At 46.8% G+C, this 13,577-nt stretch overlaps 4 protein-coding genes across 4 annotated transcripts; 3 read left to right on the plus strand and 1 right to left on the minus strand.

The window, feature by feature from the left end:
- Positions 1-913: 913 nt before the first annotated feature.
- On the plus strand, positions 914-2,712 carry LOC123167104 (putative 4-hydroxy-4-methyl-2-oxoglutarate aldolase 2). The gene is made up of 3 exons (XM_044584936.1): positions 914-1,104; positions 1,189-1,247; positions 2,010-2,712. Exon 3 carries the CDS (start codon positions 2,031-2,033, stop codon positions 2,535-2,537), a length of 507 nt encoding a protein of 168 aa, XP_044440871.1. The 5' UTR covers positions 914-1,104; positions 1,189-1,247; positions 2,010-2,030; the 3' UTR covers positions 2,538-2,712.
- A 246-nt stretch (positions 2,713-2,958) lies between these two features.
- On the plus strand, positions 2,959-4,265 carry LOC123170004 (putative 4-hydroxy-4-methyl-2-oxoglutarate aldolase 2). The gene is made up of 2 exons (XM_044587855.1): positions 2,959-3,169; positions 3,490-4,265. The coding sequence occupies exon 2, from the start codon at positions 3,515-3,517 to the stop codon at positions 4,019-4,021; it is 507 nt and encodes a 168-aa protein (XP_044443790.1). The 5' UTR covers positions 2,959-3,169; positions 3,490-3,514; the 3' UTR covers positions 4,022-4,265.
- Positions 4,266-5,743: 1,478 nt separating this feature from the next.
- LOC123166488 (uncharacterized protein At2g02148) lies at positions 5,744-9,977 on the plus strand. The gene is made up of 8 exons (XM_044584293.1): positions 5,744-6,132; positions 6,889-7,012; positions 7,090-7,428; positions 7,531-7,693; positions 8,681-8,801; positions 8,882-8,944; positions 9,101-9,358; positions 9,703-9,977. The coding sequence occupies exons 1-8, from the start codon at positions 5,992-5,994 to the stop codon at positions 9,802-9,804; spliced, it is 1,311 nt and encodes a 436-aa protein (XP_044440228.1). The 5' UTR covers positions 5,744-5,991; the 3' UTR covers positions 9,805-9,977.
- Positions 9,978-10,120: 143 nt separating this feature from the next.
- Positions 10,121-13,060, minus strand: LOC123171516 (uncharacterized). The gene is made up of 5 exons (XM_044588979.1): positions 13,034-13,060; positions 12,623-12,784; positions 11,453-11,626; positions 11,217-11,327; positions 10,121-11,047 (listed from the first exon to the last, which is right to left on the minus strand). The coding sequence occupies exons 1-5, from the start codon at positions 13,058-13,060 to the stop codon at positions 10,436-10,438; spliced, it is 1,086 nt and encodes a 361-aa protein (XP_044444914.1). The 3' UTR covers positions 10,121-10,435.
- Between the last annotated feature and the right edge of the window lie 517 nt (positions 13,061-13,577).

The following is a 13,577-nucleotide window of genomic DNA, read 5'->3' on the forward strand; positions in this document are numbered from 1 at the left end:
GAGAACCTCCACATGACATGCGTCAGCGTCCCAGCGCCTGTGGCCAAGGTGCTCAAGGAGGATCCCTACCTCATCGCACAGGCGGTCGAGGGTTTTTCTATGGTCCGCAGGGGTTCCATACATCGCCACATCGTCGGGATGTGCCTGATTGCATGTGAGGTCGTGGCGCAGTTAACACAGCCAAAGAGAGAGAGAGAGGAGAGAGTAGGATTTTTCTTCATTTTTTGGGTTGGGTCCACATGTAAGGAGGAGCCCGGTCAATAGTCAAATCAACCTTTAATGAGTCAGAATCGGGCAGAGGGATGATTCTTGAACCGGGTGGTTAGTTTGGGGTTAGGCTGGTGAGCCAAAGAGGACTAAATAGGGCGTGAATTGGTGGGTAGTGACCCAATTGCTCCCTCAGCTTTTTCGAGGACGCGCACGCCATCTCCGCGCTTGCACGAGTTTCGGCACGGCATTCCCCCTCCCTACACCCGAGAGTCTACTTGAGTGGAAACGGTTGATTCGGTTCTTCCTTGCGGGCCTGTCTGAGATGTGCTTTTAAGTTTCATGCTATGCAGACCCAACAATGCTCGTAGCAACCGTACGGGTCAAAAACGCACCCCCGAGGCCTAGCTGAATGGCGTGCATGCTGCCAAACACGCCCAAAGTGTTTCTTACACAATGGTTTTCCTTTCCTCACAAATAATGCTGGGGAGGAGATGCATACCCCAAAATGAATGTGTGACCGCGGACGCAAATGGTATGAGCGTGATGACCTATGGTCGAAGCTGCGTATGCGGTTGGTTTGGCTGCACGCCGTCGCCGCCGGGAAGGGGGCAAGAAAGGAGAGGCACACAATCCCAGCAAACGGTATTCGCTGATTCCCGTGCCCGAATTCCATTATTATTATTTTTTAAGCTAATTCCATTCATTTTCAAAGGCAGTGGGACCCGTGGGCTGGTGGTTCGCCACCCACCCACCACCATCACCATCGCACCGCGGAAAAGGAAAAGAAAAAAGGAGCTTCCTTTCTTCTCCCCTCCTCCTCGGATTGGATCCCTTCCCTCCCTCTGATTCCATTCCATCGGAGCCTGGCGAGGCGACGGTGGAGTGAAGATCTTGGTAGCGAATCCGAATCGCCTCTGTTCTGGGTTTCCTCTTCCAATCTCTCCTTTCTTGATCTCATCTCTCCCCTGATTGATTCAGACAGGACTGCCTCGCTCCCCACGGCGGCGAGGCGAGACCGACCGGCGACGCGCGGCCAGGTAACGCTCCCTTCCCCTTTCCTCCGCTCCCTCCAATCACCTCCTTGGAGCTCTTCGATCCATGTTCCATAGGCCGCGGGACTCGGGCGGATTTGGTATTTCTCCCTCCCATCTTGGCCATTTGTTCCATAGCCCATCTTGGAGGGACATTTGAGAGAGAGAGGACATTTGAGAGAGAGAGAGAGAGAGAGAGAGAGAGAGAGAGAGAGAGAGTCAGAGCTTCAGGCTATGGCAACCTCTTTCTTTACTGTACTGCCTCCATCATGTGAATGTATCTCTGTGTTAGCCTGGTTCCTCCGCGGATCCCTTCTCTTTAGGAAGATCAAAGCTCTTATTTTCTTTGCTCAGCTCAGTGATAATCAGACACAAGTTATCTGCTCCTTGCCTAATTGTCTGACATCACCTGAAAAGAAAAAGGAAATGCCTCATGTTTGTTGGTTGGTGGAATCGCCTCATTTGTTCCCTTTGAGATTGATGCGCAATTGTTTAGCTACGTAGTTCAGGATGGTACTGTATATTCCTTATTGCAGTATGACTGGTATGATGAGCTCAAGTGCATGCATAATTTCCATGTCTTTTATTCCCTCCGTACCAAAATAGATGACCCAACTTTGTACTAAAGTTAATACAAAGTTGGACATTGGGGAATATATATGTTGCCGTGTTGAAGAAATTAGCTGCTTTGGTGGTTACTGCTGTCAACAACATTTGCCCTCGACTTTTTTGGTGAGTAATGTGCTTCTTCTGTTCATGCCAATGCAGCCCTGAATTGAATCAGCTACCATGGCGGCCTTGCCATTGGCTACAGCTGAAGTCTGCGACGCCAACTCGCACCTCATCACCGGCGGCGAGCTGCGCGCGCTGCAGCCCGTCTTCCAGATCTACGGGAGGCGGCAGGTCTTCGCGGGCCCCATCGTGACGCTCAAGGTGTTCGAGGACAACGTGCTCGTCCGCGAGTTCCTGGAGGAGAAGGGCCAGGGCAGGGTGCTGGTGGTGGACGGCGGCGGCAGCCTGCGGTGCGCCATCCTGGGCGGCAACCCCGTCCAGCAGGCGCAGAACAACGGGTGGGCGGGGATCGTGGTGAACGGGTGCATCCGGGACGTGGACGAGATCAACGGGTGCGACATCGGCGTGCGCGCCCTCGCCTCGCACCCCATGAAGGCCAACAAGAAGGGGATGGGCGAGAAGCACGTCCCGGTCACCATCGCGGGCACCAGGATCTGCGACGGCGAGTGGCTCTACGCCGACACCGACGGCATCCTCGTCTCCAGGACCGAGCTCATCGTGTAGGAGAGGCCGCCGCCTCGTTGTCCGTGTTGTTCCACTATGTGGTTGTAGTTGCTTGAATTGAATGATGTTGTATCTCAACTTGAGATTCAGAAGCTCTGAACTTGTAATAACTGTAAGCTTAAATTGCCTGATCAAATGGAATGAGGAATGGGAATAAAATTATCTGTTGCATGCCTGTCAAAAATGTCAAAGAGAGGAGGGCCGCGGCTGCTTCAGAAGCTCTCAACTGAATGGTCTTATATCTGCACTTGAGATTGAGGGCTGTGCATTTCAGTCCTTGAACGACGTTTTTGTCCATCTCTTGGTCTCGAATTTCTGACGTTGGCACTACACCGGTTCGCTTTGTCTCTATCTTCTCTTTGCCCTATTATTAGAGGCATGCCATTTATCATTCAATTTACTCAATAAAAAGAAAAGAAAAGATCCAAACATGATAATGATAATGATAGAGCAGAGCTCCTCCACCTCGTCTCCTTTTTGCTGCTCTGCTGCTCCCCTCGAACCGGAGCTCCTCCACGCTCGCTTGCCGCCGCCCTGATTCCCCCCTCCCTCCCTCCAAGCCTCACCAGTCCCCCGCCGTCGCGCCGCCGCGGTCGAGGGGCTAGTCTGCGCCGGCGACCGGAGAGGAGGAGGTTGAAATCGCTATGGCCACATTTTTCTGTTTCCCTCTTCTTTAATTTTAAGGAAAAGGGTTGCTCAGATTGATTCTGAGAGTACCTTTCTTCTGTCTCAAAACATCAACTGATGCTGACTTGGTGTTTTCTGTGTTTCATGCAAGATTAATTTACCTATGTTAATATGAAGAAAGGTCCCTTAGATGTTCAAATCACATGAATTTTTCTCATGTTTGCTTCTTAATTAAATGGAGTCCCAACATGTCATCCGTCTGATATCTATGGAGTAGTATCTGTTTAGCTGCATATAACTGAACAAGATGCCTTCCTTATTGCAGTATTATAAGCAGCCCTGAAGCCAAAATGGCAGCCTTGCCACTGGCCACCGCGGAGGCCTGCGACGCCAACTCGCACATGATCACCAGCGGCGAGCTCCGCGCGCTGCAGCCCGTCTTCCGGGTCTACGGGGGCCGGCGGCTCTTCGCGGGCCCCGTCGTGACGGTGAAGGTGTTCGAGGACAACGTCCTGGTCCGTGGCATCCTGGAGGAGAAGGGCCAGGGCAGGGTCCTGGTGGTGGACGGCGGCGGGAGCCTCCGCCGCGCCCTCCTGGGCGGCAACATCGCCATGCTGGCGCAGAACAACGGGTGGGCCGGCATCGTGATCAACGGCTGCGTCCGGGACGTCGACGAGATCAACGGGTGCGACATCGGCGTGCGGGCTCTCGGCTCGCACCCGATCAAGTCGGACAAGAGGGGGATGGGCGAGAAGCACGTCCCGGTCACCGTCGCCGGCGCCAGGATCTGTGATGGTGAGTGGCTCTACGCCGACGCCGACGGCGTCCTCGTCTCCAGGACCGAGCTCAGCGTGTAGTTCCTCTCTGTGTATACATTTACTTGTGTGTAAAATGATGTATGCATGAATGAAGTGGGCTCTGCACAAAACAGAGGAGGAGGGCTGTTGCTGCTTCAGGACAGAAGCTCTGATTATCTCAACTTGAGATGTCAGCAGCTCGCAACTCAACATGTAAATAATAATGGCAGGCTTGCCTTGCTTGATCAAATGGAATGAACAATGGGGATTTGGGGATAATAATTATACTTATTGGATGCCTTCATTGCATCGTCAAGTTTTCCGTATTATGTTGTGCTGAATGAAGCTTGCTTATTCAGACTGATAATGATAAGATTGTATGCGCATGTGTTCTGTGGTGGAGCAAAGTGAAGCAGATCAAACAGTATGGTTATGTTAATCTTGATGGAAATCCTAGATAGAAAAACCTAATCCCCATCTTTTGGTCTCCGTCCGGAATTACTCGTCGCAGAAATGGAGAGAAAAATGGATGTATTTACAAGTCAAATATGTCTTAGATACATCCATTTCTTCGACAAATAATTTCGGGACGGAGACAGTGGATGTTTGTACTGCACTGTCACAATGTGTTTTATGTTCTGTCAGCAGTCCTGTAGCGAAGCAGAGTAGAGCAGAGCAATATTCTGCTGCTCCTGACCAAGTGCTTTTCTTTGAACAAAGCAGTACTTCACCAAACCCGGTCACTCCCCCCCTTCCCCCGGCGGCACAGCCGGCCACCGCACCAGTGCCCGTTCCCAGCTCGAGCATATCCTAGGGGAAAACCGCCGGCGAGCGTCAGAAAAAGATGTTCTTTTAGGGGAAACCAACCACCCCCCATCATCATGCTGGTGCTGGCGTCAGGCGTCGGGCTCTAAACCCAGCTAGGGTTTCTGCCGGCGGAGATGCGGGCCGCCAGTGTGTCGTGCTACTCCACTGGGACCGGGGGCGGGGCAGTGTTTCTGTGAGTTTGTTTAGGATTTGTGTCCTACTCAAAAAGACCAGACGGTGACGGCTCCCTGAAGATGGAATAAAATCCTCCCCTCCCATCCTATTCTGGTGATGCCTCTAGCGCTGTCGAAGGGTGTGTATAGGTGTGTCTCCGACGGATCTCATGGCATTCCGACGGTGCTAGTCTTCGGTGGATCTGTTTAGATCCAATCTTCGCTTTCGTTCGTGTGTCTACAGGTTGAATACTTTCGATCTATACTTCTCTTCATCTGTGACGGCGGCTATTCCGATGATGTGGGGCCTTAGCACGACAACTTGCTAGTTGTCCACAACAAGTTTGGCCTGGCTCGAGTGAGGGAGGGGCTCTCGCCCCAGTGCTTGTAGTCGTTACTAGGTGTTATGGACATGTATGCAAACTTTTGTTATCTTTTGTGTTCTTTATACTGTCATGGCACAATAAATAGGTAGAAGGTTCCCTTGAAAAAATATCATAACGGAAATCCTAGTTAAAGTATCTACCCCTCTATCCCCTATTTTTTCTAGAAGAGTTTTGTACATATTCATTGGATTGGATGCCTGTATCGCGCTGTAAAAATAGTGTATTTTATTATGTTCATAAAGTTTATTTTGAATGATAACAAATATTAACTTTGTCTAAATACGTATCCTATGTTTTCATTTAGATATAGACAAAAACATATATAATTGTATTCGTATTTGTGTAATTTCAAGACACATATTTTGGCAAGGAATGGATGGAGCAGGAGTATGCCTTTTGGTGAAGCAGAGCAGAGCAAAAACAATACTACTACTACTCTGCTACTCCACCGAACCCCTTGACTTGCTCCCAAACCCAAACCGAATCCGGCGGCGCCGCCGGCCGCCGACCACCATCCCCACAATCCATTCCCAGCTCGGGCGTATCCTAGCAAGCGAGCGTCAGAAAAAAGATGCTCTTTTAGGGGAAAACACCCCCCGTCGCCATGCTGGTGCTGGCGCCGGGCGTCAGGCTCTAAACCCACCTAGGGTTTCGGCCGGCGGCGATGCGGGCCGCCAGTGTGCCGCGCTACTCCGTCGGCGCCGGCGCCGGGGCCGGGGCGGTCTTCCTCGGCGACGGCGACGTCGACCCCGAGGCGCTCACCGAGGAGGACAGCCTCGTCGGCGGCGGCGACTCCAACTCCGTGGTAACCTCGCACCCCCTCCCCCCCTCTCTTTCCCAAGCCGCGCGCTCCTGCTCACACTGAACCCATGGCTTGTTAGCTCGTTCCAATCTGTGGTGAAACCCAGTGTTGCCCGGAGCAGAGCAGACTGTTTCAACCTCTAGTGAGCACCAAATCCGTGCCGGAAAACAGGTTATCTGCGCGGTGGTTCGACTAGGAAGGAAGTTACCAGGCTTTTGCGCCGCGTTAATGTTCACCGCATTTCGTCGGTATTTGGTCCGAGCAGCTGGGGTTGGCTGTGTAGTGCTACAAGCCATGCTTTTCTTGTTAGGATTTGCCATTTTTACCATGTCTTTCGTTGTGACCAGCATTGTGTGAACCTAGATGCATAATGACAAATAAAAAAGGCTCTGTTCATTGCTGGGCATTTACTTTGAAAAATGCCGTGTATTTAAATGCATAAGTACAAGGTTTCCGTGCCAGAAGTTTTGCTTTGGCTTTGTGGAATGGGGTGGTAGGGAAGTGCCATTTTGTGCAATGGAAATGCTGTGTATTAATTTTTTGTATTTTTCAAGGTAGACCGTTGGCATTTACTTTGACCGGCCAGAAATGCGGAGGTAGGAATGTGTTGTTTTGTGAAATTAAAACATTCTGTGTATTTATTTATTTTTCAAGATTGACTGTTGGCATTTACTTCGACCGACCAAAAACGGATGCATTTCCTTTTAGTGCCCACCAAACCCCATGGTTTTGAGTGTTAACCGTTGCTTTATCTGCTAGGATTGCTTGCATGGATCATACAGCAGCTCTTTAAGCCTCCACGGTGTCAGAGTTGACGAGGATCACTCGGCTCTTGAGAACAGCAGCAGGCCTCCTAGTCATATTAATATCCTAACGCCACAAGGTACAACTCTTCGAAATTTATCCGGCTCTGTCTGCTGTTACTGCTTTCTCTGTGCCTGATTCCCCTCTTCGTTACAGATGTTGTACCCATCGAAGTGGCACGGTCTAGATTCCTGGACATCATCATTGACCATTTTATTGGCCAGAATGTTATCGAGGTGGGAGAACCCTCTCTCTATGACTCTATCCTGGCCAGCAATAGAATCAACAAAAGAAAGCAACAAGAGGTACAATACGAAGGCGACCCGAGGTTTGCTTTGCCCTTGATGTACATAGCCAACTTGTATGAGTCTTTGGTGAGCGACGTCAATGCACGTCTTGCTTCCTTGACTGGATCCCGTGAGAAAACTATGGGGGTAGCTCTTGAAGCTGCCGGCGGCTTGTACAGGAAGCTGACTCAAAAGTTTCCCAAGAAAGGTATGATGATGATTAGTGAACAGCAATTTGTATTTGGTCGCGCCCGCTCTACTCTGGTTATCTGTTCTTCTCATCCGAGTCTCCTTTGATGTTACGCTACAGGAAATTGTAGCTTCAGGAGGAGGGAGCTGGCTACTTCTAATGCAACAAAGACAAAGTTTCCTGAACTTGTAGTACAGGAAGAAAAGCGGGTCCGTTTTGTTGTAATCAATGGTTTGGTGATCATAGAGAGGCCAAATAATATGAGAATGCAGGATGCTGAATGGTATTTTCTCTGATTCACCCTGTATTTCCTTCCTTATGCATGTGTTGGTTGTTCACTTGTTCTATATTGGGGGCATTATAGGAAATTGTTGTTCACTAATCATCATATCTTGGAAAACTTTTGTTATACTCCCTTCAGTGCTAGATATTATCAAGCCATTTCTGAGTAACCTTTCTTATACTCCCTCTATTCCATATTAGTTTTTGCTGAAACAGATGTATCTAGACGTCTTTCAGTGCTAGATACATCCGTTTGAGCGACAACTAATATGAGACAGTGGGAATAGTAAATATGGACTTGAAACTGATGAGTTGCTTGATAATATTTCTTACTATAAACGATGCTCTCTTGTAAATTGTGTGATGAAGTTACTGTTTTCATAAGCCAAAATAATGCATATTCTTGAATTGGTGGCCCAGTTATAAAAAAAATCTTTTCCTTTTGACCGAATTCTGCTTCTAGAAACCCTTCCTTGTTTTGAACTTACAGAGTCTGTATTAAATATGCACTCGAAACAGATACATTCCTCGTAAGTGGTGTGGATAAAGTTACCTTTTTCATAAGCCAAATAATGCATATTCTTGAATGACAGACTCCGTTCCTTTGTTGGCATTTCCTTGGAACAAATCATATATATTTTGGCTGGTTCACAATTTTGTGGAAGGCAAACTTTGAGTATTTTATATGCACCAATATGTTTGCTTCAACAGGGCTTAATTGTACCAATCTGCAAAGTTGTTTCCTTGCTTAAGGTAACTATATGAAATTGACTGTATTCCTGTCCGATTGCTTTCAATATAGGGTGAATTATGAATACGGAACTTCAGAAGTTTGCTAATATAATCAAATCTTCGGTTAATTAAAATAATTATAATTCCAGGCAAAAGCTTTATTTATCCTCACTTTCCACTTTGACTCTTGGTACCCTCTGATATGCCATGATTTATGTATTTCTAAGTCTTCAATTTTTGTTTTCTAAATGTGCAGGTTCAAAAGATTGACCGGTCGAAATGAAGTGGCCATTTCATCAAGAGATTACAAATTCTATTCACCTCGACACAAGTACAGGCGAACCCTGCAGCCAGTATTTGACATTCCTGGCACGTCCGTAAGTGCATGCTGGATTTAAGATTCTAAGGTTGCAGCTAAACCAATTCGATTATTCGTTTAATTGGTTCCTCTGTCCAGGTTTTGTCAGAGGATGAGACTTCTCCATTGGTTTGTTCTTCAGAATTTCGTCCACCATTCGAGGTAACTCTTATCTTTTGATACCTGGTCATGACTAAATGACAACATCCCGAATTTACAGTGACTTCTCCTGTCCTTCTACTTTGTTAAATGAGATCATTTTTTTCTGGTTCATCCACCTTTTCAGTTGGTCGCCACTAATAGCTTGCTCTCTTCCAGATGCAAAACCAACATGAGTCATCATCGAAGCGACATATTGAACAGATAGAAAGTCAACCTTACCTGCACTTTCTCGATCAAGCAGAGCATGACAACATCCAGCAAAACCAACATAGTTCTCAGTTCCCTCCTATTCATCCATGTGCATCGTCCTCACAACTCTCAGATAACCCCCAGCAGCACCAGTCCTATCTATCTCCGCATCTATCTTCCATGCAAGCTGGACACAGCCACCTTGGAGGACGCTCGAATATTCTTGTGAGTGAATCTTTATTTAGTACCGGCCAAGTCACATGCCAAATATAGTACTCCCTCCGATCCATATTACTTGTTGCTCAAATGGATGCATATAGACGTATTTTAGTGCTAGATACATCTGTTTGCGCGATAAGTAATATGGATCGGAGGGAGTAGAATCAAAACGTTCATCACGTTCCGGAAAGAGAAGGCAACTTCGTTCATGCAGTAATTAGTTGCAAGTCATCCTGTCTGTCTGCACCGCATTATTCCGACAACTGAACAAAAACAGCAATCTACTTTTAATGTTCAAATGAGGTGCATTGTTATTGTGAATTGTCTTGATGGTATGTTTTGTATTTCAGCCGAGCAGCCCTGCAAAGTTCTGCGACGAGTGCGGTTCGCCGTATCTAAGGGCGACATCCAAGTTCTGTTCAGAGTGTGGCACCAAGAGGCTAGGGATCTGACTGAGTTAAGCAATTTTGTCACAGATCAATGTTGTTTCTTTTTTCTGCGGGGAGTTCAATGTTGTTTCGGCCATGTCGCAGAACCCTGTAGAACGGGTTTTGGTTGCTGTAACTGAACTTGAGTTCACTCTTGCCTTCAATGGTAATATATATCGATGGATGTGACTCCCTCATGTATTAACTGTTGTGCCTTACTATAATCCATATATTTTTTCTTTAAGTGAAAACAATTTATGGAATATATTTAGCCCTTGTAGCCAGCATACAGTGTAAATTGAGAGGTATTTTGCATATCAATTCTATCACTTTTTCATTCTAGAATTGTCTACTATATAGATCTCATAAAAATACATTACTTGTCAAACAAACTATGAAACCATTGGTCTTATAATGGAGACCAATTTAAGACCCCCGCAAATTGGTCGTCACTTATTTCTTTATCAAAATATTCTCTTTACCAAATTAACTTGAAGCCGTTGTTGTATCACTGACATCTGCTCAAACATGTATTCCCTTTACCTATAGAATAATTCATATCCATGAAACTGCAACACTGGACTACAATCAAAGTGCAGCATACTCATAATAAACCATGGAAGTGCAGCCACATTAGAGGCAGTAATTCCTGCAACTATGAAGCCATCTCCTGCAACTCCACGTCTATCTCCTTCAGAGCGTTCTTGATGCTCGACAGCTTTGATTCGAGTGCCCTCAACCCCTCTGTGGCGCGAGCCCGCTCTAGCTTTGCCGCCTCGTACCCCTCGTGCAGGTGATCTGCTTTCTCGAGAAGGGTCAGGAGGCTGTTGACGCGCTCGCGCATGAAGCCAACGTCCATGCCCATCATCTCAAAGGACTCCAGGTCCTTCTTCCACCGTGTGAGGTCCTCGCGGGAAGGAGAGGCGGCGGAGGCCCTGATGCCCTTGGCTATGCAAACCGTCTCGATGATCACTCCTGCAGCAAGCAAAGGTTCGAGGTTCTTCTGCAGACGCCCATGGAGGAGAGACTTGCGGTCGTGGCAGAGCCCGTGGTACGCCCTACGTGTCTCGGTGGGGAGTTGTTTGTCGTCGATGGTAGAACCGCCGACAATGACCTTGAAGCTTCTGAAGCTTTTTACAACGTTGAAGTCGGTCCCTGGTTCTGAAGATCCAATGCCATCTTCTTTGTTCTTGGCTGATTTCGAACCCGGTGTGCTCCCTCTCTTGCTCTTGGCGGTTTTGAGACTTGCTGGCCTCCCACTCTTCGTCTGTAAAACAACAAATCAAAGAGTTGGCCACAATAAGAAATTTAGACTCATCCACCCACAACGCAAGGTGTGAAATAATATATGCAATTTAAGGTCTTATGTGTGGCTCAAAGTCATCAAAACATGTCTTAAGAGAAACAATTTGAAAATATTTCATGGAATGCCTTACCGGCGGCTCATAGTCATCCCCCTTGTCACTCTTGGCATCGGTGCTACTGCTGCTGTCAATCAACATTGGCTTATGTGCAATCTTACTCTTGGCTGAACCCCTTCTCTTTCTCTGAAAGTAAAGTAATCAACCAAAACAACGCACAAATTCAGTATGTGTTTACATATGCTGCAGAGATAACAGATAATCTGAGGCATGAAAAGTACTTTTATGAGAATGACCAAAATTTTCCTTACTTTGTAGGTCATAGTGATAGTCCTCACTTCATAGCCAGAGCCTTGACGCTTTACTTGCTCATTCTCCAACCCGCCGTTGTCGACCAAAGTGAGCTTTGGATTTGCCAACGCCGTCTTCTGCCCTGACTCTATCTTTGCAGACTTGAGAAAACCCGCTGGCATCCCTCCCTTCCCCTGGAAAATAATTAGGAAACCAAGTCGGACTACTCATTGTTATGAGCATAAACATAAATTGCACAATAATTTTTGTTACTGTACTAAACTTTAACTAGTGAATGTAGCAATAAGTAACAGTAGCAGTTTCTAGTCAGCTCGTCAACGCCAGAAACAAAATCTCCCACAACAGTACCCCAATGACGGATCGCGGAATGCAGTCTCGGATAAAAATAGACAATCTGGCATGCAAGGTAGGGTGTGTGTGTGGGCTGTGCGTGTCTATATTGTACTCCCTCTATAAACTAATATATTAGTTTACAGAGAGAGTACTTAGAAAAGGCATATCAGGGAGTTTCAGCAAAATTCAGATGCGCCTTTTCTTGGAATGTAAGGTAGGGGTACCACCAGCAAAGCAAGAATAACAAAAATGTGTATCTCAGTATCAGGGATTGAGAAAATGAAGAGGACTCTTTTCTTGTTATCCTTCTTAAGAATCGACCATCTATTTTCACATATAAATAGATAAATAGACCAAAGCATGAAGAAACCTCATGAAATCCTTGTTTAATAAATAAACAATGCAATAATATTTAGTTTGTCGCTACACTACCGATGAGCACTATAAAGAATAAGAAACATAAGAAACAAGCACTAGTAGAAGGAAGAAAATAACATAAAAAACAGTTTTAGTTTGTCCGGTGGTTCCTCAGGTAGGTGTGGCCGAAGATTCAGAAACAAAAGGTGAAAAGGCTTATTAAATGGTCGGAGAAAAAAACGACTACTGAAGTGGCCTCAGAACAATCTCACTTAACTCAAACTTTTCCTATGTTCAATTCATCGACCGACGACCAACCCGCAAAAATAAGCCATATGAAAGTGGCTTTGCTGTTTTTATCTGAGTCAGTTGATATATGATAACATGCATTAGACGAGTACTCTGAATCTTGAGTAAGACTGAAAGAACTGACTAAAATGCAGCAATGTGAGATTTGTTGGTTCCATGAAGGTTCTCACCATGGGCGCAAAATCATCATCGTCATTGTCAACGTGTCTGCTGTTGCTACGGCCGTTCCCGAGCACGAATTCTGTCTCCTGCCCGATCTCAATCTTGGCAGACGGCGGGGAATCACCTACCGGCGTGCCTCGCTCCCTCTGGAAATTATGCGACAGAGCTATCTGTAATTGTCACGAGAGTAGATATCAGTCAGATCTATAACCAATGGTTCAAGGAACTATATAGTCCATGAACCTTTTCGTTTTTAAATCTTCTCAAGAGTCCTAAGAAAGGTGATGTTCGATCCATCAATCGGAAAATTGAAAACAACCACACGGACATATATATCGATAGAGGTAGATGTACAGATATGTATGCATAAAATAGATGATGAATGAATGAAAGGAGTTGGAGTTGGAGAGGGGACTTGCTTTGATGGGCTCGTCGACGACCGCCATGGCACTTGCGTCGACGGGACCTCCGATGCAGTGGGAGGAGGAGGAAGGAGAAGGGGACGGAGTCGGAGGAGGAAGGAGATGATAGTACTGTTACCACCTACTATAACGGAATGGGAAGGAGCTTGCCGACCGTTGGGCAGCGACGGTGATCGGCGATATTTACGGTTGGGATTGTTTACCGTTTTGCACCTTTCCAAACGAGCTAAAAATCAGATGATTTGTTCCCATCCAACCCAGATATAAATTGATACATATCTCCTGTTGGCAATGGGACGTTCCGTTAAGAGCATCTACAGCCGGGACTTGACAAATCCAATCCCTCAAACGCCCATCCGGACACCTCAATTACCATATCTCAAATTCATACAAACTCATGCAACTACATTGACACACACGCATCGTTCGACTACTCCATCACACTACACTAAACATGCCATCGGACTAGCAAAATTTGGCCTGTTTGGGTATGGTGGAGTTTACCCACGACTGCCCTTGCCCTTCCCGGCGCCCTTGCTGT

The sequence above is a fragment of the Triticum aestivum genome, chromosome 7D (genome assembly GCF_018294505.1).
Source record: "Triticum aestivum cultivar Chinese Spring chromosome 7D, IWGSC CS RefSeq v2.1, whole genome shotgun sequence".
Classification (NCBI taxonomy): domain Eukaryota; kingdom Viridiplantae; phylum Streptophyta; class Magnoliopsida; order Poales; family Poaceae; genus Triticum; species Triticum aestivum.

Bases quoted from the DNA above. Each gene is read 5' to 3' on its own strand.
- LOC123167104 (XM_044584936.1), top strand. From the start codon at position 2,031: ATGGCGGCCTTGCCATTGGCTACAGCTGAAGTCTGCGACGCCAACTCG.
- LOC123166488 (XM_044584293.1), top strand. From the start codon at position 5,992: ATGCGGGCCGCCAGTGTGCCGCGCTACTCCGTCGGCGCCGGCGCCGGG. The intron at 7,429-7,530 runs GTATGATGATGA...GTTACGCTACAG, and splicing joins TCAAAAGTTTCCCAAGAAAG to GAAATTGTAGCTTCAGGAGG. The intron at 7,694-8,680 runs GTATTTTCTCTG...CTAAATGTGCAG, and splicing joins AGAATGCAGGATGCTGAATG to GTTCAAAAGATTGACCGGTC.
- LOC123171516 (XM_044588979.1), bottom strand. From the start codon at position 13,060: ATGGCGGTCGTCGACGAGCCCATCAAA. The intron at 11,627-12,622 runs GTGAGAACCTTC...ATTATTTTCCAG, and splicing joins ATGATGATTTTGCGCCCATG to GGGAAGGGAGGGATGCCAGC. The intron at 11,328-11,452 runs GTAAGGAAAATT...CTTTACTTTCAG, and splicing joins CTATCACTATGACCTACAAA to AGAAAGAGAAGGGGTTCAGC.
- LOC123170004 (XM_044587855.1), top strand. From the start codon at position 3,515: ATGGCAGCCTTGCCACTGGCCACCGCGGAGGCCTGCGACGCCAACTCG.